The sequence below is a fragment of the Pan paniscus genome, chromosome 4 (genome assembly GCF_029289425.2).
Source record: "Pan paniscus chromosome 4, NHGRI_mPanPan1-v2.0_pri, whole genome shotgun sequence".
NCBI lineage: Eukaryota > Metazoa > Chordata > Mammalia > Primates > Hominidae > Pan > Pan paniscus.
Window position 1 is genome coordinate 127,063,206 of NC_073253.2, and position 26,330 is coordinate 127,089,535.

Here is a 26,330-nt window from a genome sequence, read left to right on the forward strand (position 1 = left end):
CATCAAACCACTCCTCAGCTATTCAAATCAAAATGTTAGATTCACCAAACATTTCCTTCTCCCTCAGCCCCAATATCCAGTCATTTCCTTCTCCCTCAGCCCCAATTATCCAGTTTGATAATACTGGAATTATCAAAATGTTCAACATTAAAATTCAACCAAATCAATAATGATGCTCACCGATACTGATATGTCCTCATTTCTTCTCTTAACACTGGAGTCAAACAAAACATTTCTCCCTCGTCTTTCACAGTCTTGATATACAATCAGTCGAATCTGGCTTGGATCAAACTCTGGTAAAGGCCAACTTGAAAGAAAAGTAAGGAAAAGTAAAGATCCATTAGAGTTACATTAATAAATATTCCATATACATTATTAGAAATAAATCTATATAATAAAGCCCAAAATTATCTTATTGTTAAATAATATATATATCTTTATATAAAATATCACCAGTTCATGGCTGAAAACTTTGAAGTAAAAATAAAGGCAAAACAAAATTATCTTTATTTAAAAATAATACTGGTAACTATCAGTATATATAAAATATAGTTATCTCGTGATTTTTGAAAGCATTAACTTAATAAATATACATAAGTATATTTAACATAATGAAAATATGTACTGATTTCATGTCATGGACCAAGATGACATAATAAGGTTAACCCATATTTTTAAGTAGTTTTGTTACTATTTCTCCAATATGGAAATGTGAAAAATGAAATGGTTTTCAGTTTAAATAATAGCAAAGGACTTACAAGACAAAAAACAAGCCAAAACAAAAAAAGTGGAGAGCAATCAAGTATAGTGAAAATTCTCATATGCTGCTGGTATGAATACAAACTGGCACAACTCCTGGGTGTGGTGGCTCACACCTGTAATCCCAGGACTTTGGGAGCTCAAGGTAGGAGGATCACTTGAGCCCAGGAGTTCAAGACCAGCCTGGACAACATAGTGAGACCCTGTCTCTACAAAAAGTTAAAAAAATTAGCCAGGCATGGCAGCACACATCTGTAGTCCTAGCTACTTAAGAGGCTGCAGTGGGAGGATCGCTTGAGCCTGGAAGGTCGGGGCTATAGCAAGCTGTGATCATGCCACTGTACTCCACCCTGGGTGACAGAACGAGATCCTGTCTCAAAAAATAAAAATAAAAAATAAATAAATTGGCACAATCTCTTTAGAACACAGTTTTTTAAAAATTTATATATAAATTTAGTATGTGTATATATATGGGTGTGTATACATACACACACACATACACTAAAACAAATCCCAGTAAAAATGAAGTTGATCCCAGCAATTCCACTTCGGAAAAATTTATCACAATGAATGAATTTCAGCTATAGGCAAAAATGGACAGACCACAAGCAAAAGAAGTCAGACAATGACTCACACACACACAGATAGCTACTGTATTTTTCCACTTACATAGAGGTTAAAAACGTGCAACGTTTGTCTAGGGGTTCATACTTAGTTTTTAAACTATAAAGAAAACAATGTAAGTAATGACCTCCAGAGTTTGGAGAGTAATTACTTCTAGGAGTAAGGTGGAGGGAAAAGTGTAACCAGAAAAGGGACGTAACAGGTGAACTGGCGCAATGACTATGTTCTCTGTTTCGACCAGATAGTGCTGACATGGATCTTTACTTTACAGTATGTATTTAAACAGTACATCACATTTGTTTTATGTACTTTTACATATCCATTACATTCCACAATTTAAAAGATTAATGGGGTGGGTGAGGCAGAGAAGAAGGGAAAGAGAAAACAAACCAAATGACAAATATCTGGTAAACTGAACACAATACAAATGACAGGACAGCTGCTAAGAAATGGGAGAACAGACATGCCAGGAGCTGTTTCTCATTAGTTACAACAGGCTATTTATTTTTTATAATTTCAACTTTTAAATTCAGGGGGTACATGTGGTGCAAGTTACATGCATATATCTCATGATGCTGAGGTTTGGGGTACAATTGATGCTGTCACCCAGAGAGTGAGCATACAACCCAACTATTAAGTTTTTCAACTCTTGCCCCTCTCCCTCCTGCCTTGCTCTACTAGTCCTCAGTGTCTATTGTTGCCATCCTTATGTCCATGAGTATCCAATGTTTAGCTCCCACTTATAACTGAGAACATGCGGTATCTGATTTTCTGTTCCTGCATTAATTCACTAAGGATAACGGCCTCCAGCTGCCTTCGTGTTGCTGCAAAGGACTGGATTTCATTCTTTTTTATGGCTGAGTAGTATTCCATAGTACATACATACCACATTTTCTTTATCCAATCCACCACTGATGGGCCCCTCCCTAGGTTGATTCCATGTCTTTGCTATTGTGAACAATGCTGCAATGAACATACAAGTGCATGTGTCTTTTTGGTAGATTTGTTTTCTTTTGGATATATATTCAGTAATGTGATCGCTGAGTCAAATGGTAGCTCTCTTTCAAAGTTCTCTGACAAATCTTCAAACTGCTTTCCACAGTGGCTAAACTACTTTACATTCCCATCAATGGTGTGTAAGCATTCCCTTTTCTCCACAGCCTCACCTGCATCTGTTATTTTTTGACTTTTTAATAATAGCCAATCTGATTGATGTGAGATGGTATCTCATTGTAGTTTTGATTTGTCTTTCTCTGATGACTAGTGATGATGAGCATTTTTTCATGTTTGTTGGCTGGTTGGATGTCTTCTTTTGAGAACTGTCTGTTCATATATTTTGCTCACTTTTTATTGGGGTTGTTTTTTGCTTGTTAAATTGTTTAAATTCCTTATAGATTCTGTATATTAGACTTTTGTCAAATGTACAGTTTGTGAATATTTTCTGCCATTATGTGGGTTGTCCACCAGGCACAATTCTTCACTTCCTTAAGAGAGCCTTAACCCTAACTCTGTCAACGTATGTGAAACTATGTGTAACTGGCAACATAAAACATCTTCATCCCAAATTCTTGACAGAAAATATAATTTTGGTTTTCTTCTGTCTAATCTTTAGTAAATGTCTGTGTGCTAGTAAATGATAAAGACCTACCTAGACATCCAGGCTAAACCAGAGACTCCTCCTTAAACCACAATGACTTGCATCACACTGAACTGTTTCTACTAAATTGTGCTTTCATACCATGCAAAGGAAACTGTAAAGGAACAGACCGACAAAGGATGAAAATAGGGAAAGGGGTCTCATGGAAACCAGTGAAAAAGAACATTTTAGAAAAGAAAAAGAAATACCACGGGAGTCACTAAAAAGTATCCACTAGAGAAGCAAAAGTCATTGGTGACCATAGCAAGGACAGTTCTAAGGAATAAAGAGTACAGATACAGAGGTCAGATTCTAGGGGACTGAAGAGTGAATAGGAGCAGAGAAAACAGACAACTGGTAAGAAAAAAAGAGAAAGAAAATGAAACCTCAAGTAGAGTGAGAGTGACAGATATTCTGCTATTTAAAAAATGACACATCTGAACATGTTTACATATATGCTGATGACAGAATCTGAGGTGGAGGAGAAATACAAGGCCTCTGAGGAAGTAGAGAACAGGATATAGAGCACAAGTGAAAGCATTAGCTCAAAGAAAATAACTCTCACACTAGGATGGAAAGAAAGGAGATAAAGACGTACATGGGTGCAGAAAGATTTGTAGATATGAAGGTAAGGTGCGGAGGGAATCCATATCTAAGAGATCCATTTTCTTTGTCAAGCAGGTGAAGGCAAGTAAGGGAAAGGTGGTAAGATGTGGGGATAGTAGAGAGTAAAAAAGAGAATAGCAGTTGTTGGGAAATAAAATACAGTCATACACCATATAACGTTTTGGTCAACAACAAACTGTATATATGATGGTGGTCTCATAAGATTATAATGCAGTTCAAAAACTCCTATTGCCTAGTAACACTGTAGCTGTCATCACATGGTAGCACAAAGTATTACGCACATGTCTGTGGTGATGCTCATGTAAACAAACCTACTGCACTGTCAGTCATATGAAGGTATTACGGATACAATTATGTAAAATACACAATACTTGATAATAAAGGACTATGTTGGCCGGGTGCAGTGGCTCACACCTGTAATCCCAGCACTTTGGGAGGCTGAGGTGGGCAGATCACAAGGTCAGGAGATTGAGACCATCCTGACTAACATGGTGAAACCCTGTCTCTACTAAAAGTACAAAACAAAAATTAGCCAGGCGTGGTGGCATGCACCTGTAGTCCCAGCTACTCAGGAGGCTGAGGCAGGAGAATCTCTTGAACCCAGGAAGCAGAGGTTGCAGTGAGCCAAGATTGCACCACTGCACTCCAGCCTGGGCGACAGAGTGAGACTCTGTCTCAAAAAAAAAAAAGAAAAAAAAAAAAGACTATGTTACTGGCTTATGAATTTACTATACTTTTATCATTATTTTAGAGTGTACCCCTACTTATAAAAAAATTAACTGTAAAACAGCCTTAAGCAGATCCTTCAGGAGGTATTCCAGAAAAAGGCATTATTAGCATAAGAGATGACAGTTCCATGTGTGTTATTACTCCTAAAGACCTTACAGTGGGACAAGATGTGGAGATGGAAGATAGTGGTACTGATAATCCTGACTCTATGTAGGCCTACGTTAATGGTGTGTTTGTGTCTCAGTTTTTAACAAAAAGGTTAAAAAAATTTAACTGAAAAAAGCTTAGAATAAGCACATAAAGAAAGAAAATATGTTTGTATAGCTGTACAATGTGTTTGTGTCCTAAACAAAGTGTTACTACACAACAGTTCAAAAGATTTTAAAATTAAAAAGTTAATAAGGAAAAAACTTACAATAAGCTAAGGTTAATTTTATTATTGAAGAAAAACATTTTTAATAAATTTAATGTAGCCTAAGTATACAGTGCTTATTTATAAAACCTACAGTAGTGTACAACACTATCCCAGGTTTTCACAGTCACTGACTACTCACTCACTGACTCACCCAGTAACTTCCAGTCTCGCAAAATCCATTCACAGTAAGTGAATGGATCGCCCTATATAGGTGTACCACTTATTATCTTTTTTTTTTTTTTTTTTGAGATGCAGTCTCAGTCGATCGTCCAGGCTGAAGTGCAGTGGTGCGATTTTGGCTCACTGCAACCTCCGCTTCCGGGTTCAAGTGATTCTCCTACCTCAGCCTCCCCAGTTGCTGGGTTTACAGGCGTGTGCCATCATGCCTGGCTAATTTTTATATTTTTAGTAGACATGTGGTTCCACCATGTTGGCCAGGTTTGTCTCAAACTCCTGATCTCAGGTGATCCACCTGCCTCGGCCTCCCAAAGTGCTGGGATTACAGGTGTGAGCCACTGTGCCCGGCCTACTTTTTATCTTTTATACCATATTTTTGCTGTACCTTTTCTATGTTTGGATATGTTTAGATACACAAATACTTACCATTGTGTTACAACTCCCTACAGTGTTCAGCACAGCAATACGCTGTACAGGTTTGTACCCCAAGAGCAATAGGCTATTATCATACAGCCTAGGTGTGTAGTAGACTATACCATCTAGTGTGTGTAAGTACACTGTGTGATGTTTGCATAACAACAAAATTGCCTAACAATGCATTCCTCAGAACAGAGCCCCATCATTCACTAGTGCATGAGTGTATGTTGAATAGAAAACATAAGATTTCCAGGCAATGCTGTACATCTACATAATGTTGAAGACTATGAACTAGGACGATGTACTGGCTGCAAACTACAGTTAGGTGATTTTCTCCAGTAGGACCTCACGTGCTTGAATTTGGATCAGACTGTGCCAAGGTAAGGGTTTTGATAGGTATACGGAACAAAAGAAAAGGAAGGCTATGGAAATGGAGTATAAGACTGACAAGAATACAGCTGAATTGATCTAAGCTAGTTAGGGAACGTAGTGATGGGACAACAATAACAAAAGAAAATGGAGGCAGTACGGTCAAAGTGCTGAAAAAACGCAAAGAAGGAGAGTGGGAGGCAGAGAGGACAAGGAATAGGAGGCTATAATCACAGGGCAGGATCCTAGAGTTTAAGATATTAGAGGTAGAATAGCTCATTTAATCATTAAATACAGATATGTACCTACTATGTGCCAAGCAGTGGTTAGGGCAAGATAAAAAAGAACCTCTCTGGAAGAAAGATATAACAGTAGCTAAGCAAAGAAATAAATTAACTTGATAACTTCAGGTAAGTCAATAGACTATGATAGAAGGTGGTAGTGAGAGAATGGTTTGGGTTGAGGGGAGGTATATTCTTCCTTTCTTTCTTTCTTTTTTTTTTTTTAGACAGAGTCTCTCTCTGTCTCTCAGGCTGGGGTGCAGTAGCATGATCTCGGCTCACTGCAACTTCTGCCTCCTGAGCTTGAGAGACTCTTGTGCCCCAGCCTCCCAATTAGCTGAGATTACAGGTATGTGCCACCACGCCCAGCTAGTTTTTGTACTTTTAGTAGAAATAGGGTTTTGCCATGTTGGCCAGGCTGGTCTCAAACTCCTGGCCTCAAGTAATCTGCTGGGATTACAGGCAGCACGAGCTACCACACCTGGCCAATATATTCATTTTTTAAAAGGTGCCTAATATGGACAAAATTTTCTGGAGAAAATGAAAAGTTGGGCTTCACTGGATATGTGGTCTTCTAACAGACCTTATAAAAGCAGTGATGCCATTTCATTTAGCCAAACTCCTTTGGTCTCCCAGACACCCAAAGAATAAAATCCAAGTTCCTTTGCTTAGATGTAAAGCTCTTCATGGGCTGGCCCAGATCTGCCTTTCCAGACTCTTTTCATGTTACCCATAATTATCATCATACTGATCTTCTCAAAGGTGCCAAGATATATCAATTCCGTGCCTTTGTACAAGCCATGTCTTCTACCTGAAATATTCTCACTCTCCTGGCAAACTCTTATTTATTCTTAAAGATCTAGCTCCAAATGTCACCTACTCTAAAAAGTTCTTATTCATTCCTCTAAGCAGAGTTAGCTACTGAGTTTTGGGATTACACTTTACCTTAGATTATAAATCTAATAGTATCTTCATCAGATTGTCTTGTAATTTATCTGTTCACATGCCTGTTTCTTCCACTAGAAAAAAAAGCTCCCTGAGGGAAGATCTTATTCATCTTTGAATCCCCAGTCCCAAGCTTGGTAAATGAGTAAAACTACATATCCCTAAGTAAATGTAATATCATAGGCACTAAATATTTCAGGAGTGAATGGATTCCACAATCTGAAAAAAAAAAAAGACGAAGAAAAAACAAATGTGCTTTCTTTAAAAAGTTAAAAGGCATGTCCATGAACTCATGAATAAACAAAATGTGGTATGTCAATACAATGGAGTATTTGGCCATAAAAAGAACGTACACTACATGGATGAACCTTGAAAACATTAGGTTAAGGAAAAAAAGCCAAACACAAAAAGGCTACGTATGATGATTCCATTTACATGACTTGTCCAGAATAGGCAAATTCATAATGACTGCAATGTGTACGAGGTTTCTTTCTGGGGAGATGAAATGTTCTGGAATTAGACAGTGGTGATGGTCACCAAAAAACTTTGTAAATATACCACAAACAAAAACAACAACAACCAAACCAACCTAAAACACTGAATCACGCACTTTGGAAGAGTAAATTTTATGGAATGTGAAGTATATCTCAGCAATAATAAAAAAGGCTTTATTACCAAACTTATTTGTGAATTTGTATTCTTTTTTTTTTTTTTTTTTTTTTGGAGACAGAGTCTCGCTCTGTTGCACAGGCTGGAGTGCAGTGGCGCGATCTTGGCTCACTGCAAGCTCCGCCTCCCCGGTTCGCGCCATTCAGCTGCCTCAGCCTCCCGAGTAGCTGGGACTACAGGCGCCAGCCACCACGTCCGGCTAATTTTTTGTATTTTTAGTAGAGACAGGGTTTCACCGTGTTAGCCAGGATGGTCTTCATCTCCTGACCTCATGATCTGCCTGCCTCGGCCTCCCAAAGTGCTAGGATTACAGGTGTGAGCCACCGCGCCCAGCCATGAATTTGTATTCTTTGTTAATTTAAAATAGGACTTTATGAAAAAGGTAAAATTATAAAGCTTCTATAAAGAAACACAGGTGATTATGCCACCTTAGGTTAGGCAAAGAGTTCTTAAACAAGATACAAAAATTACTATGCATAAAATAAAAAATTGGTAAGTTGGACTTTATTTTAAACCTGAACATCTAAAAAAAAAAAAAAAGACCAGTCCAGAGATTGGAAGACAATATTTGCAATGCACATATCTGATAAAAACTTATAAACAGCCAAAACAACCCCCACAAAGCAGTAAGCAATAAACAATCCAATTTTAAAAGGGTACAGGTACAACTTAGGCATTTCACAAAAGGAGATATATGAATGGATAATCAGTATGTGGAAATGATAATTAACAGTGTTAATCATTAGAGAAATGCAAATTAAAACATGGCCACGGCCGGGCGCGGTGGCTCACGCCTGTAATCCCAGCACTTTGGGAGGCCAAGGCAAGTGGGTCACCTGAGGTCAAGAGTTCAAGACCAGTCTGACCTATATGGGAGAAATCCCAACTGTACTAAAAAAATATATAAAATTAGCCAGGTGTGGTGGTGCATGCCTGTAATCCCAGCTACTTGGGAGGCTGAGGCAGGAGAATTGCTTGAACTCGGGAGGTGGAGGTTGCAGTGAGCCACGATTGCATCATTGCACTCCAGCCTGGGCAACAAGAGTGAAACATCGTTTCAAAACAAAACAAAAACACACAAACAAACGAAAAAAATGGCCACAAGCATTAAAATGGCTAAAACTGACACGACTAATAACACCAGTGGTTGGTAATAATATGAAGCCCTTGGAACTCCCATACATTGTTAGTAGGAGTGTAAAAGTGTACAACCATTTTTGGAATATTGCTTGACAGCTATGATTCAGCAATTCCTCTCACAGGAAATTTATCCAATAAAAATGAAAATAAATGTTCACAAATACTCTCACAGAAATGTTCACTGCAGTTTTATTTAACCCCAAATGCCACAGAGAATGGATAAACAAACTACGATATATTCCTACATTGAAATACTACTCAGAAATACCAAGGAATTAATTACTGATCACACGGTAACAAAGATGAACTCAAAAAATACTGTTGCATGAAAGAATCCAGACACAATGGGGCACGTACTGATAATTCTATTTATGTGTAGAAGAGGTAAAACTAATGGACAATGATAGAAATCAAAGCAGTGATCAGGGATAGGGAGTGAGGGAAATGGAGGAGAAATGTATACTAAGGAACTTTCCAGAGTGATCAAAATGTCCTTTATCTTTATTGCCATTGTGGTTAAGTAGATGCATATATTTTTCAAAATAAATTATACATTTTATTATATGCAAATTATAGCTCAATTTTTAAAAGAGAAAGACTACTAAAAAAAGTAATACTTTATTCATCAAGTTACATTACATTATGGACATCTCATTAAAACAGATTTTTTCTTTTTTTTTTGAGACAGAGTCTCGCTCTGTCACCAGGCTGGAGTGCAGTAGCACAATCTCAGCTCACTGAAACCTCCACCTCCCGGGTTCAAGCAATTCTCCTGCCTCAGCCTCCTGAGTAGCTGGGACTACAGGCACATGCCACCATGTCCAACTAATTTTTGTATTTTTAGTAGACACAGGGTTTCACCATGTTGGCCAGGATGGTCTCGATCTCTTGACCTCGTGATGTGCCTGCCTTGGTCTCCCAAAGTGGTGGGATTACAGGCATGAGCCACCATGTCCGGCCTAAAACAGACATATTAAACATTTACCACACTCAAAGCATAATGCCAGGTACTGGGAATATTTCTCTTGTCACATTCTTTATGTATTCATTCACTGACTTAAAAGCGTTCATTCAGCATGAAAAGAAAAAGATGGCCATACCATGAAATGCTCAGTCTAACAGAAAAGACAGACAAATGATTTTATCAATGTGATACATGCTATGACTGAGGCAAACTTACAATCTAGATAAGAGGTGTGCATAGGCAGGTCAGGTAAGAGTTTACTGAAGAAAAATCATAAACGACATACAATAAATAATAAATAACCTGCCCAAAATAACACAGCTAGCTAGTAAATGTGTCAAAGCTGGGTTTAGATTCCAGGCAGTCTTTCAGTCCATTATCTAAATCATTGTGTATGGCCTTGGCCTATTGAGTAGGAAGTGATACTTCAAGTTTCAGCTTCAAGTGATGGGCAGGGGAGAAGGGCATTCTCTTCTCTGGAAGAAGAAAACAGCATCTGCTGTAATTCTTAGTGACCCTAGCTCAGGAGTGTGCAATGAAGCAACAGGCAGAGCTATGAAGGCAGGCTGGAGCATCAGATCAACAGACATAACCAGTTCAACACACACATACGGACTTCTTCATCCAGGCAATGAGTAAACAAAGGTTTTAAACAATAGCTGACAAGATCACTTGTGCATTTTAGAAAATCAGAAACTTGAAGAACTGACAAGATAGAGAGAAGCCTGGAGAAAAGAATGTTATATACCCTGAACTAAGGAATAGCACTGAAAATAGAAAGGGATAGAGCTAGATCTTATTTAGAAGGCAGAGATAGGACCTGAAGACTATATGGGGAATAAAGGATGAGAATGGTTGACTCTCAGCTTTCAGATTTCATGAAAGGAGATACCATTAACCAAGATAAAGAATATCTCAGGAGGGGGAGTAAGTTTGGGATAAGGGTGTTGCCAGATTGAGTTCAAGGGGGCTGCGAGACAGCTGAAGAAAAGATGTGCAACCGATTGATGAAAAATGGTCTGGTGGCTGGGCACAGTGGCTCACGCCTGTAATCCCAGCACTTTGGGAGGCCAAGGTGGGTGGATCTCCTGAGATCAGGAGTTTGAGATCAGCCTGGCCAACATGGCAAAACCCCATCTCTACTAAAAATACAAAAATTAGCCGGGCATGATGGTGGGCGCCTGTAATTCCGGCTGCTTGGGAGGCTGGGACAGGAGAACCACTTGAACCTGGGAGGCAGAGGTCACAGTGAGCCAAGATCACGCCACTGCACTCCAGACCGGGTGACAGAGCAAGACTCAATCTTCAAAAAAAAAAAAAAAACACGAAGAAGAAGAAAAAGAAAAAGAAAAATGGTCTGGAGCTCAGGAGAATGGCTGGGAACAGAGTTCCAGACACAGGAGTTACTGACACACAATTGGTAGTGAAATATTCAGGCAGAACATATTAATTGAAAATAGAAAAGAATGTGAAGAACTAATAAACTAGAATTTTAGGATACATCAATATTTTAAGAACAGAGAGAAGAAAAGCAGAGAAGCCAGGGAAGATCAGTAAAGACAGACTACTAGAAAGGAAAAGAAAACTCATGGTAAAGCACTGTTACAAAAGTTAAGGAAGATGGGCCAGGCACGGTGGCTCATGTCTGTAATCCCAGCACTTTGGGAGGCCGAGGCTGGTGGATCACCTGAGGTCAGGAGTTCGAGACCACCCTGGCCAACATAGTGAACCCTTGTCTCTACTAAAAATATAAAAATTAGTCGGGCATAGTGGCACATGTCTGTAGTCCTAGCTACTTGGGAGGCTGAAGAAGGAGAATCGCTTGAACCTGGGAGGCAGAGGTTGCAGTGAGCCGAGATTGAGATTGTACCACTGTATTCCAGCCTGGGCGACAGAGAGACTGTGTCAAAAAAAAAAAAAAAAAAAAAAAAAGGTTAAGGAAGATGAAAAGAAAGGAATCACGCACAATGCAAATGTTGCAGAAAGACCAAAATTTATGAAGAGTAAAAATGTTCATGGAATTTAGCAATTTGGTGTCTTTGGTACTCTTGCTGGAACAGTTTCAGTGGAGGCAGAGGGGAAGGAATAACCATATAGCAATTGATTGAAGAGAAAGAGCTGAGAAAGACAGTATATAATATTCCATGTAAAAAAGGAACAGTGAGGAATAGTGTGACCATATAACCAACCATCTAAACTGCAGTTTTAAAACTAAAAAGGGATCCTAAACAGACAGAAATAAACTGAAATTATCTTGAATCACCAAGATGCATGGTCACTCAGGTAGAAGAAGTGAGGCTACAAGAGCCCTTTTTTAAAAAAAAAGGAAAAACGTGTATGTGTATGAAATACACAGGTGTATAATATAAAGGAAAAAAGGCATCTATTTCCTTTCTAATATTTCCAAGTTGAGAGGAAGGAATCAGAAAAAGAATTTAAAGGTAATCAGAGAGAATTTTTGGATTAAGATCACAGAGAAGTTAAGACACAGTATCCCGGGCAAGGGTGCCCCTAATGAACAGCAGAATACACTTAATGAGGTAGGGAAAATGACCCACAGGTGAAAATTACTGCAGGTAAGTATGCAAGCTGGAGAGATGAAATCGAGCATTTACAGCTGATCATTCATGTTTTATAAAAAGCAGGGGTCAAGCATATTTACAAGCATATGTGAGGTGGGTGGCTTGAATTGGAGTATAGGATTTGAGATATAAAAGTCCAGCATAGTCATCAAAGAAAATGGGGAAAGGAGCTAGCCCAAGAAAAGCAAAAGGACTATCAAACCATATTTGAGGGCCCAGCTGAGTGGAAAGCCTTAAATCTGTGATAGGACTAATTTTCTGTACTACCACAGAAGATTCCAGGTGTGAAAGGGCCAAAAGTAGGCAATGGATTTAACAGTAGATTTTCTGAGCAGCCGCAATGAAAAGGAGCAAGGCTGTTAAGAGTGACAGTGAGAAAGAAAAGTCAGGACTGACTAGCTGAGGAAATGTGGCCAGAATGGAGCTGATAGGAGAAAAGGAAGTATAAAACAAACACATATAGTGGTCTCAAAGAAGTTAAAGCACAAGTCTGAATAAGGATATGAGAGATCAAAGGATATGAAGTTGTGGTCAGAATGGGAAGATCTCAGAAAGAGAGGAGAGTCAGTTAGCTAACAAGGCTCAAGGTACAGCCAAGAAGAACACATAAAGGTAGAGAATAAGAGAAGGAACTGGAAGGCCAAAATGTTAGATGTATGGGCTGCTTAAGATGACTGCACAAAATGATCTGGAAAGAAGGACTATCAGCCAAGTGTCAGAGTTCTTGATGAACAGTGGGCAACCATCTGGTACATGTCAGCCATGGATGCCAATAACAAAATAGAGGAAAGTGTGGTACAATATCATAGGCCTCATAAAGAACAGGTTTTCATGAGAGGACAAGAATAGTTTCCAGGCAATAGTGACAGGGCCAAGTTACTAGGCCCAAAGTTGGGTAGTGTGTGGCAAAATAAACATTCCCTACTGGAAGGGCAAAAGGAAGAATTACGGCCTCTGAAGGCCAAAAAAAAAAAAAAAAAAAAAAAAGGTGGACAAATTGGGAAGAAAGTGGGGACACAAGGAAGGAGTTCTAAATGATGCAAAGAAAAGGCAGCGTAGGCATTATTAGACGGGGGAGGGAAGGATGGAGTAAAACATGAAAGCTCACTTCATAGAGGGGCTTATATTTTGGGTCATATCTGAATAAGATAGGAATGTCTAAAGCAGAGATGAAAATAACATAGCTTTATGTTTAAACACAAATCTTGTTGAAGCTGTTTTGGTCTAGATCAGACATCCCTAGAGTCATAAACAAAAAATGAAAACAAAATGCTGGTCAAAATTATCTGGGAAGACGTGTACTTCTGCAGAGTATGTCCCTGAAATGGTGAAGTGTTACTAATAAAGTTCTGATTCCCTTTACCTTATAATAGAAAGAAGTTGTGACATGGAAATCTATAGACACATGAAATTAACGAAATAAACTTATTACCTAAAAGTTGCCTGACAAATTAATTGCTTAGAATATGATATTAAACAACAAACAATCACAACAGAGTGGCTCTTTTAATAGGCAAATAAGTTTAAATGGTAACAGTCATTCTAAATTTATTCATTTCATCAAGTGAAAGAAGTGAAGGAGAAGCAAAACTGACCTACCTAAAGTTGCTGTTCTGGATAGTGCTGGCTGGTGCCTCTTCTTTTCACCTGTAGCCCTACTCTGTCTTCACTGGTATTTGCTTATGCTCAGTACTCAAGTGTTTAGAATGATCTCTCATTTTACCAGAACCTAACTGATACTGCCTTCCACTTCATCATGTTCCTTCTTTTTTATCAAAATTTAACTGAAGACAAATGTAAGCCAAATCACTAACAGTGTTAAGTATACCACCACCATTCACACAAATTTATATGCTACAGAAAAACTTTTCTTAGTAATTACTATTAAGCAATTGTATTTAGCATATTTAAACGTTGGTAAGAAAACTATTCAGTGATGAACCACAAGCTATTTTAAGACTTTACCCAGATGTTATTTATAGTGTGTCAGCTTATCTGCTCTGCATGTTTTTTTATCTGACACCTTCAAGAATGCTAATAGAAAATAAACATGCTGGAATAGACACTTTCCTTTACACACTGACGCTGCACCTCAGAAGACCATGTGAACTCCTGTAACACACATTACTGACAACTAAAATAGGACTAAGCCATGCATTCTCAATGCGGGCAAGATCACTTCCAAGAGGGCAAACTGGTTCTTGGTGGGGAAGGGAAGAGAAAAATACTTAGATATTAAGTGGGATGTAGCCCTCAAAAGGGCCACAGTACATAGGCAAATACACAGCATATCTGTGGTGTTAAAATTTCATGGAGGGGGAATGGTGCTTAACAAAAAAGGGTGTTAATCCCTATTAAATAAAAGGTGCTGGGATAACTGGCTAGCCTTATCTGGATCCTTACTTTTTAACCATATAAAAAAATTAACTCAAGATGGAGTAAAGATTTAAATGTAAGATCTCAAACTTTAAAAATCCTAGAAGAAAACCTAGAAAATACCCTTCTTGACATTGGCCTTGGCAAAGAATTTTTGGCTAAGTCCTGAAAAGCAACTGCAACAAAAACAAAAATTGACAAGTGGGACCTAATTAAACTAAAGAGCTTCTGCACAGCAAAGGAAATTATAAACAGAGAAAACAGACAACCAACAGAATGGGAGAACATATTCACAAACTGTGCATCTGACAAAGGTCTAATATCCAGAATCTATAAGAAACTTACACAAATCAACAAGCAAAAAACAACCCCATTAAAAAAATGGCCAAAGACATGCACTGACACTTCTCAAAAGATGACATCCAAGCAGCCAACAAACATGAAAAAATGCTCATCATCACTAATCATCAGATAGAGACAAATCAAAACCACAATGAGATACCATCTCACACCAATCAGGCTGGCTTTTATTAAAAAGTCAAAAAACAACAGATGCTGGTGAGGCCGTGGAGAAAAAGGAACACTTATACATTGTTAGTGGGAAGGTAGTTTAGCCACTGTGGAAAGCAGTTTGGAGAATTCTCAAAGAATTTAAAACAGCTACCATTTGATCCAGCAATTCATTACCGGGTATATATCCAAAGGAAAATAAATTGTTGTACAAAAGGATACATGTATTCATATGTTCATCACCACACTATTTATGATAACAAAGACATGGAATAAACCTAGGGGCCCATCAATGGTGGACTGAATAAAGAAAATGTGGTACAGATACACCATGGAGTAATATGCAGCCATAAAAAAGAATGAAATCATGTCCTTTGCAGCAACATGGAGGCGGCTGGAAGCCATAATCCTAAGTGAATTAACACAGCAACAGAAAACCAAATACCACATGTTCTCATTTATAAGTGGGAGCTAAACATTGAGCATACACTGACATAAACATGGGAAAAATAGACACTGTGGACTACTAGAGGGAAGAGGGAAAAAGCATGGGTGGAAAACTACCTATTGAGTACTATGCTCACTACCTGGGTGATGGAATCCATACCCCAGACCTAAGCATCATATAATATGCCCATGTAACAAACCTACATATGTACACCCTGTATCTAAAATAAAAGTTGAAATTAAAAAAAAAGAAATCAGGGTGTTAATTTTTAAAAAGGCTCCTTGGGGGAATATAAGTGAAAAAAAAAGTATTGAGAAATACTGGGCTAAACACTAGTTTGTATCTCAATACATTAAAAATTGTCACCTATAAGGAAAATACCGAAATAATTCACTTGTGTTTCTAAGTGATCAACTCTTTTCCTTATCAATCATTTTAAAATTGAATTTCATGAACCTGTAAATAAATACCAGTTAATCTCTTCTCTTTCTCTACCCTTATTTCCATTTGACCATCCATATATTTTCACCTCTAGTTAGCATCAGAGGGTCTTACTATAGAGTACACTTATCAAACATGAAGATTTTTTTAGTTCATGAATTGGGTAATTATTTGTACAGTGCCTATTATGTGTCTTGCACTATGTTAGTTGTTCTTTCCTGAGCCTTATCCATCATTGTTATTTCTCACTGAAAACACAGAAGGTGATACAGATCATTCTGAGAAACCATTAACATCCTATGCTCCTACATGGAATAGAAAAAGATGAGCCAAGTTTCAAAAGCTATGCATATAGAATTAGGGATTCACCACCACCACCAAGCAGTGAAAAACATTCTGAGTTTGATGACAGGAGGGAAAGAGGGAAGAAGGGAAGGAGGGAAGGAAGGAAAGAGGGAGGGAGGGAGGGAGGGAGGGAAGGAGGGAGGGAGAGAAGTATGCTAAATTACGCGGCAAGAGCCAAGCCAAAAACATGCCCAATAGAGCAACATGCAAATAACTGGCCACCATCAGAAACCAAAAGCACCACGGCCAATTGAAGAAATATTTTCTGAACATTGGTAAAGTTTTCTGAGTTTTTAAAAACCTCTGAATAGATTTTACTTTAAAGAAATCTGCTAACTGACCAACTTTTAAATATGTCTTCTGACAGCAAAGTATATGGTCATATAATGCTCTATTACTTTACACAACATTTAATTTTTTGGTCCTACAAAGAAATAGCATTCATCATTCCCTCTGTAAAACATACTGACCAGGAAGTCCTAGCTGGAGCAATTCAACAGGAGAAAGAAAAAGAGGGCATACAAATTGGAAAGGAAGAAGTCAAATTAAGCTTGTCTGCAGAGACATCATCTTATGTTTGGAAAAACCTAAAGACTCTATGAAAAAACTATCAGAACTGGTAAATTCAGTACAGTTGCAGGATAAAAAATCAACATACAAAAATCAGTAGCATTTCTATATGCCACCAGTGACCAATCTGAAAAAAAGTTTTTTAAGGTAATCCCAATTACAGTAACTACAAATAAAACATCTAGGAACTTCACCAAAGAAGTGAAAGGTCTCTACAATAAAAATTATGATACAGTGATGAAAGAAATTAATGAGGACATTAAAAAATGGAAACATACTCCATGTTCACAGATTGGAAGAATCAATATTGTTAAAATGTCCACACTACCCAAAGTAATCTGCAGATTCAATGCAATCCCTTTCAAAATACCAATGACATTCTTGACAGGAATAGAAAAAAAAAATCCTTAAATTCATACGGAACCACAAAAGATCCAGAATAGCCAAAGCTAACCTAAGCAAAAAGAACACAACTAGAGGAATCACATTACCTGACTTTAAATTATACTACAGTGCTATAGTAACCAAATCAGCATGATACTGGTATAAAAACAAACACACAGACCAATGGAAGAGAATACAGAACCCAGAAACAAATCCTACAGTGAATTCATTTTCCAGCAAAGCTGCCAAGAACATACATTTGAGAAAGGACAGTCTCTTAATATAAGGCCCTGAGAAAATTGGATATCCATATGCAGAAGAATAAAACCAGACCCCGATCTCTCACCATACATGAAAATTAAATCAAAATGGATTAAAGACTTAAATCTAGGACCTCAAACTATGAAACTGCTAAAAGAAAACATTGGGAGAACTCTCCAGGATATTGAACTAGGCAAAGATATTCTGAGAAACACAGGTAATTAAAGTGAAAACAGACAAATGGAATCACAACAAGTTATAAAAAGTTTCTGCACAGTAAGGGAAACAATCAACAAAGTGAAGAGACAACTCATAGAATGGGAGAAAATATTTGCAAACCACCCATCTGATGAGGGATTAACAACCAGAATGTATAAGGAGCTCGAACAACTATATAGGAAAAAAATCAAATAATCCAATTAAACATAGGCAAAAGACCTGAATAGACATTTCTCAAAAGAAGACATACAGATGGCAAACAGGTATATGAAAAGGTGCTCAACACCACTGATCATCAGAGAAACGCAAATCAAAACTACCATGCAATATCATCTCACCCCAGTTAAAATGGCTTTTATCCAAAATACAAGCAATAATAAACGCTGGTGAGGATGTAGAGAAAAGGCAACCATCATATAGTGTTGGTAGGAATGTTAGTACGACCACTACGGAGAACAGTTTGGAGGTTCCTCAAAAAAACTAAAAACAGAATTACTGTATGATACAGCAATCCCACTGCTAAGCATATACCCAAAAGAAAGGAAATCAGTGGGAACCAACCTAAACGTCCATCAACAGATGGATAAAGAAAATGTGGTACTTATACACAATGGAGTATTATTCAGTCATAAAAAAGAATGAGATCCTGTCATTTGCAACAACATGGAGGTCATTATGGTGAAATAAGCCAGGTACGGAAAGACAAACTTTGCATCTTCTCACTTAATTGTGGGAGCTAAATATTAAAACAACTGAACTAGTGGAGATAGAGTAGAATGATGGTTACCACAGGCTGAGAAGGGTAGTGGCAGGGGGAGTGAGGATGGTTAATGGGCACCAAAATATAGTTCAGTAGAATTAATAAGATCTAGTGTTTGATAGCACAACAGGGTGACTACAGTCAACAAGAATTTATTGTACATTTTAAAATAACTAAAAGTATAATTGGATTGTATGTAACACAAAGAAAGGGTAAATGCTTGAGGAGACAGATACCCCATTTACCTTGATGTGATTATTACACACTGTATGCCTGTATTAAAATATCTCACATACTTTGCAAATGCAAATACACACACACACACACACACACACACACACACGACTACAATGGCCAGCAAAAGACTGGCAAATGAATGCATATTATTGGTCCCTTCTCACATTGCTGTTAAAGAAATACCTGAGACTGTGTAATTAAAGAAAAGAGTTTTAAATGCCTTACAGTTCTGTAGGCTGTACAGGAAGCATGATACTGGCATCTGCTCGGCTTCTGGGGAAGCCTCAGGAAAACTTACATTTGTGGAGAAAGGCGAAGAAGGAGGCACCTCATGGCAGGAGTAGGAGGAAGAAAGAAATGGGGGAGGTGCTACACAGTTTTAGGTCTCATGAGAACTCCACCCCCATGATCCAATCACCTCCCACCAAGCCCTACCTCCAACACTGAGGATTACAATTCAACATGAGATTTGGGCAGGGACACAGACCCAAACCATATCAATATTTACATGTTTTAAGCTAAAAACAAAATGTTACAATATATAATTTTTAAATTCCTCACTTCAGTTGACTTTTCCATTAATATGCAAGCCTCAATTGAAACAACTGCGAGCATATGGTCCTGTTATCAGTAATTCCTAACCATTTCTAGTAAGATACCTTTTGATACAGTTTGGATCTGTGTCCCTGCCAAAATCTCATGTTGAAAGTAATCTCCAGTATTGGAGATGGAGCCTGGAGGGAGGTGACTGGATGATGGGGATGAGTTTCTCATGAATGGTTTAGCACCATCCCTTTGATGCTGTCCTTGCGTGAGACAGCTCTCTTGAGATCTGGTTGTTTAAAAGCGTGTGGTACACCCCCTTGCCTTTTTTTTGCTCCTGCTCTAGCCATGTGAAGTGCCTGCTCCTCATTCATCTTCTGCCATGACTGCAAGTTTCCTGAGGCCTCTCCACAAGCCAAGCAGATGCCAGCATTATGCTTCTTGCATAGCCTACAGAACCATGAGCCAATTAAACCTCTTTTCTTTATAAATCATCAAATCTCAGGTATTTCTTTATAGCAATACAAGAATGGCCTAAAACACCATTTTTTTTTTTTTGAGACAGGGTCCCACTTTGTCACCCAGGCTGGAGTACAGTGATGTGTTCATGGCTCACTGCAACCTCGACCTCCTGGGCTCAAGTGACTCTCACCTCAGCCTCCCAGTAGATGGGACCACAGGTGTCCACCACCACACCTGGCTAATTTTTGTTTCTTTAGTACAGATGAGGTTTCGCCATGTTGCCCAGGCTCATCTCAAACTCATGGGCTCAAACAGTCTGTCCACCTCAGCCTCCCAAAGTGCTGGATTAGGGGTGTCAGGCCTCCATACCTGGTCATACCTATTTAATGTTTTTAAAAAATTAAGTACACAGTAACTAACAAAATACGACTGAAAGATACTATGAATTTAGTATAGCACTACTGAAAAGAACATCTATACGCATTTGAGAACCAGAACTACACATGCATCAATTATTTACTGTTTATAGATAGTACTCAATATTTTTGTAGAATCAAGGACTAGATACAATAACTCCTCACTCAGAGATCAAAATTTTGCCATTTTCAGGCATGAAAATGGCTGTTATACTGCTCTATGACACTATACTTGGTGAAATTAAAACTTTCTTAAAGGTAAGTAGAAGCATGCTTTCTTTAAGATGCATCATACGGCTGGGTGTGGTGGCTCACACCTGTAATTCCAGCAATTTGGGAGGTTGAGACAGGGGGACTGCTTAAGGCCAGGAGTTCAAGACCAGCCTGGGCAACATAGTGAGCCCCTGCCTCTACAAAAAATGAAAAATTAGCCAAGTATGCTGGTGCACGCCTGTAGTCGAGCTACTTGGGAGGCTGAGGTAAGATGATCACTTGAGCCCAGGAGGTCCAGATTGCAGTGAGCTGTGACAATGTTACTGCGCTCCAGCCTGGATGACAGAGGGAGACCTTGTCTGGGGGGGAAAAAAAAAGCATCATGAAAACTTTTCTTTCAGTTAATGGAAGTGTTTGAGGGAGAAACACCTTTCTAAGACATGTTTCCTTTTCTATTGATTCATATTACATGGGTTTATAGATTCAGCCATAAAAGGCAAATGTAAGCATGCTTTCTTTCAAATGCATCATAAACTGTTTTCTTTCAGTGAATGTAAGTGTTTGATGGAAAATCACCTCTTTAGGTAAACCCTGAGGATATGTTAGAACATGTTTCTTTCTCCATTAGTACCTACTAGGATGAGTTGAGAAATCCAGCAATAAAAGGCAAATGTAAGCATGCTTTCCTTAAAAAGAAATCAAAACTATTTTAATTCACATTTTAAAGAATATTAAACCCTTTTAGTCTGCGTGTAAATATCCTTTCTTCTATTCTGATGTCTTCACTCTAAGTATCTGATATTGGCTTCTGTTCCAATGGTTTATCTTTACAGTACATAACTCTAAAGCACATAACAGGTGATACTTTCTTCACCTTTTCTTTTTCCTCTGTATTTCAGCAGAATTTCATCCTTGACTTTCATGACACTTACTAAATACCCCACTTATCAACTCTACTTTTTATTAACAGCCCTATAAAACCTAATTTTGTCACATAAATTTTCATTTCTGTGCAATCTTTATGTTCTCCATCTCCCTTTTCATTGTAATCTTACATCTTCTTTGCCAAGTATCTTCTTCTCATGCTCTGCTGTTTCAGAAAACATTCTTTCTTGCATACTATTGAGGATGCCAAATTATCTGATTACAAATTTTGATTCCAACTAGTAAATTTCAGAAACCTAATCTTTTTCTAAGTCTGCAGATTAATATTCCCTTTCCTCTATTCTATAGTGTTACTGCTTTTTTTTTTTTTTTTTTTTTTTGAGACACGGTCTCACTCTGTCACTCAGGCTGGAATAGTGTAACCTTGAACTCCTGGGCACAAGTGATCCTTCTGCCTCAGCCTCCAAGTAGTGAGGACTACAGAAAGGGTCTTGCTATGTGGCCCAGGCTGGTCTCAAACTCCTGGTCTCAATCAATCCTCCTGCCTTGGCTTCCCAAAGTGCTGAGATTACAGGCATCAGCCACTGCAGCTGGCCTGTAGTTTTTAAAGCCCTGCCCCTACTTATCTTTAACAAGCAGAGACTTCTCCAATCCAAATGTTTAAATCGCCCCCCCGTCCCAATCTACAATTCAGTTGAATGCTTGTTAAATCTCCTTCTAAGTTATGTAGCCAGGAAGCAGTCAAGCCCAAATGTCATAGTCTAGAAGGTTTCTGTACTGGTCAGGGTTCTCCAGAGAGGTGGAAACAACAGAATATATATACAGATATATGAGAGGGGATTTATTAGGAAAATTGGCTCATGAGATTACAGAGGCTGAGAAGTCCCATGACAGGCCATCTGCAAGGTGGAGACCCGAGATGCAAGCAGCATGGCTCAGTCCAAATCCAAATACCTCAGAACCAAGGAAACCAATGGTGTAATTCTCAGTCTGAGGCCAAAGGCCTAAGAACCTGGTGAGCCACTGGTATAGGTCTTTGAGTTCAAAGGCCAGACAGCCTGGAGTTCTAATGTCCAAAGGCAGGACAATGTTCCAGCTCCAGAAGAAAGACAGAGGAAATCCCATTTCCTCTGCCTTTTTTTTGTTCTGTCTAGGCCCCCAGCCAACTGGATGGTGCCTACCTATGTTGAGGGCTGATCTGCACTCCGTCCACAGACTCCCACACCAAATCTCCTCGGGAAACACTCTTCACAGACACACTCAGAAACAATGCTCTTCCAATTTCCAGGTATTCCATAATCCAGTCAGGCTGAGACCTAACATTAACCACTACGGCTTATATCACTGCAACTCTACTGCACTCCACTTGAAAGTATCTCCTACTATCAGGCTTAAAAGAAATTTTCTTGGCCAGGCGTGGTGGCTCACGCCTGTAATCCCAGCACTTTGGGAGGCCGAGGTGGGCAGATCACGAGGTCAAGAGATCAAGACCATCCTGGCCAACATGGTGAAACCCCGTCTCTACTAAAAATACAAAAATTAGCTGGGCATGGTGTACACCTGTAGTCCCAGCTACTCGGGAGGCTGAGGCGGGAGAATCGCTTGAACCTGGGAGGCGGAGGCTGCAGTAAGCCAAGATTGCACCACTGCACTCTAGCCTGGTGACAAAGTGAGACTCTGTCTCAAAAAAAAAAAAAAAAAAGAAATGTTCTTAAGCAGGTAGGACCATCAGTGACAAGACATCATTTTGTACCAGTTTCTAAATAATTCAATTTGATTTTGTAAGCTGTGGAAATTCCTTCCAGATTGACAACTGGTTAATCACAAATTAACCTAAATACCATAGGAAGAAGCTGTAAGAGATAATGAATGTAATAAAACTTCAACCACTTTGCTAAACAAGTGAGTAAATGCCTATTTCAAGGAGTACCATTTTAATGCTGGAAGCCTGTATATATAGTAATCATTTTTCTATCTAAGGAATTATAATTCTCTAATCTGACAGGAAAATAATTCCATGATTGATTTGCTAATCTCAGTTCCAAAGACTTTAGTTATCAATTTAGGACTTATTTGTATCACAAAATCTTGATTAATATTTACATAGGCTGTTTATATCCAATTATTTTTCTCTAACTACATCTTAATATACTAAATGTTGTAAGAACACTAATCTTTAGACTTATTTTGTCATAATAAATTCAACTATACTCAGGGTATTAATGTAATTCTAGTGACTGTAATTTACATTTCAATGACAGGGATAGTCAGCTGCTTGGCCATAGTATTACTATCATCATTTAATCAAATTAGATGTGAAAAAAATACCATAACAAAAATATAAACTATTACCAGCATTAAAGTTCCAAAATTCATTTATATTTATTGTACAATTTAACATGCATAAAATTATATGCACAAAAAATTCATTAACATGAATTCTTGGTAAAAATGGCACATTGGCAAATAGTAGATTTCTACACCATAAGGGCTATCATGTATCATAATATGCTATCATATTTACTTAGTATTTTTCAGCAATACATATACCTAATTGAAATGTACCTGGCCTATGTGGTTTAACTTTCTGACATTAACTCTATATACCTGTGAACTTAAAAACTACAGCAAAACACTGGAAGAATGTTAAATGAGCTAAAACAATAGAGACCCAGTATCCAAGTTGTTTAACTGGGTCATACACAGTTTTTTTTTTTTTAAAAGGGGGGAACTTGTATAATGTGACTTATTTAAAATAAAAAAACAGGCCAGCATGGTGGCTCATGCCTGTAATCCCAGCACTTTGGGAGGCTGATGCGGTTGGACCACCTGAGGTCAGGAGTTCAAGACCAGCCTCGCCACCATGGTGAAGCCCCATCTCTACTACAGATACAAAAATTAGCCAGGGGTAATGTAATCCCAGCTACTCGGGAGCCTGAGGCAGGAGAATTGCTTGAACCCGGGAGGCTGAGGTTGCAGTGAGCCAAAATTGTGCCACTGCACTCCAGCGTGGGCGAGAGAGCAAGACTTCGTCTCAAAAACTAATAATAAAATAAAATAAAATAAAAACAATGTACCTAAATTAGTATAAGGCCATTACTAATTCAAATTATTTAACTCAAATGACTAAGTGGGGACACACATTTAAGGTGTTCACAAAGCATCAAAAATAATTCTAAATAAATTCAGGTCCATGTCAGTAAAATTAGAGAATACCGTTAACTATAAAAATAACTGGATTATGATCAATACACTAATACAATGTCAAGCTTTTAATTTACATTTTACTTATAAATATATATATGGGATACAAACACAAAAGCACACTGCTTTCCAAAAATCTGCAGTGAAGGTTCCCATGTAAACATACCAAGAAAGAAGAGCAACGAATGGCAGAAAGAGAATCATAAAATATACATAAACCAAGGACTAACATACTGTACAGTATTTATGAATTACATATTTTAAAACAATAATTAATACTTGCTTAAAACATTTTCAAGAAGTCATTCTAATAATTAAGGTTATTATCATAATTTAACTTTCAATAAAATAAGTATCTAAAATCTTGGCATTTAAAATTTTCAGATATTTTAAAGCAAATATATCACCAAATTAATAACTAGATTTGGATTATTTTGATGTTAACACACTTGAATATCACATTAAGTTAAGCTCTACATTAGTGGCATCCTATTTCTCTTAAGCAGTTCCACTTTTCAAAATCCCTAAAAACTCCAGTCATGCACAACTGTCAACCCAGGTTAATAATAGCAATGAACCATATTTATCTGAAACCACAAGACTGTCAGGTGACATACCAAGAAGTCTGAATTTAACTCAAATAAAAGGCTCTCCATGCTGCAATGCAAAAAGGCTTAATCCCAGCAATGGAACCATGAGGGACTGGGAGCCTTTAAGAAATCTGTTGCCCATGACAAAATCTATTTTTGCAAAAGGCTCCATCTATCCAGTCCTACCATTTCACAAGTAACATCCTGCTTTTTTGTTTCACTGAAGAGTCTGGGATTTTTACCGAAGCAATTACGACTGCTTTTCAATTCCTTTATCTCTTCTACTATAAGTACATGACTACGAGAAAATCAATCTAAGTATTCTGTAAACTAAGTGCTGTCCTGGCAGCTAGTGCAGACCAGAAATGCCAATGTATGTATTTTTTAAGGATGCTTTAACTAAACAAGGTCTGGTCCAGAGTAAGAGTGCTCAGGCAACCAATGGCTTAGAACCCAGGTCTTCAACAATCCGTATCTATAACAAATTGAGGTTCATGCAGTAAACAAGAAAACACAATAGTTCCTTTCTCAACTTCTGTATGTCCCAACTCTGCTATTTCAGACAAGTCCACATACACATTCTTGGAAGCCATAGCAAGCTTGTATTCTACCCAGCTGACAAGCAAGTTGAAAAGCAGGCCCTAATGATCACAGGGCCCAGATTGGTCAGTATGTAAACTGGCTCACTAATCTGAACTCTTGTGTTGCGTTCAAGTAGACAAGTCTAGCAAAAAATACTGCCTTTTAATTTATAAACCTCAATAAGACTACCATATTGTAATACATTAAGTAGCTGGTTCATGAAATAGAGACATTTTAGAATGCTTTACAAGCACTGTCTTTCAGTGGGTTTGTATTTTAATATGTATCAGCATGTTCTTTTAGAAAAACCAAGGGGTGCATCAGTGTATGTATCCCGATAGGACTAATTCAGTAACAGAAATGCGTTAATACAATGGGCTATTAATCTATAAGGTAACAGACAATATGCTGAAACCAAGAATCATTCCTCACACCCAACATGCCAAAAACAGAAGAATGGGCTCTGAATCAGCCAAACTTAGATTTAAATTCCAATTGTGCCACATACTGATTCTCTGTGATTGTAGAGAAGTGCCTTAACTTCTCTAGT

At 38.1% G+C, this 26,330-nt stretch overlaps 1 protein-coding gene across 4 annotated transcripts in view; it reads right to left on the bottom strand.

Moving 5' to 3' along the window:
- The window catches only part of FNIP1 (folliculin interacting protein 1), a 148,672-nt gene that overhangs the window by 97,001 nt on the left and 25,341 nt on the right, over positions 1-26,330 (bottom strand). For all 4 annotated transcript variants that reach the window (XM_003829326.5, XM_003829325.5, XM_063604216.1 and 1 more), the window contains exon 2: positions 181-307. In XM_003829326.5, the coding sequence (XP_003829374.1) occupies positions 181-307 (127 nt within the window). The remainder of the gene's footprint in view (positions 1-180; positions 308-26,330) is intronic.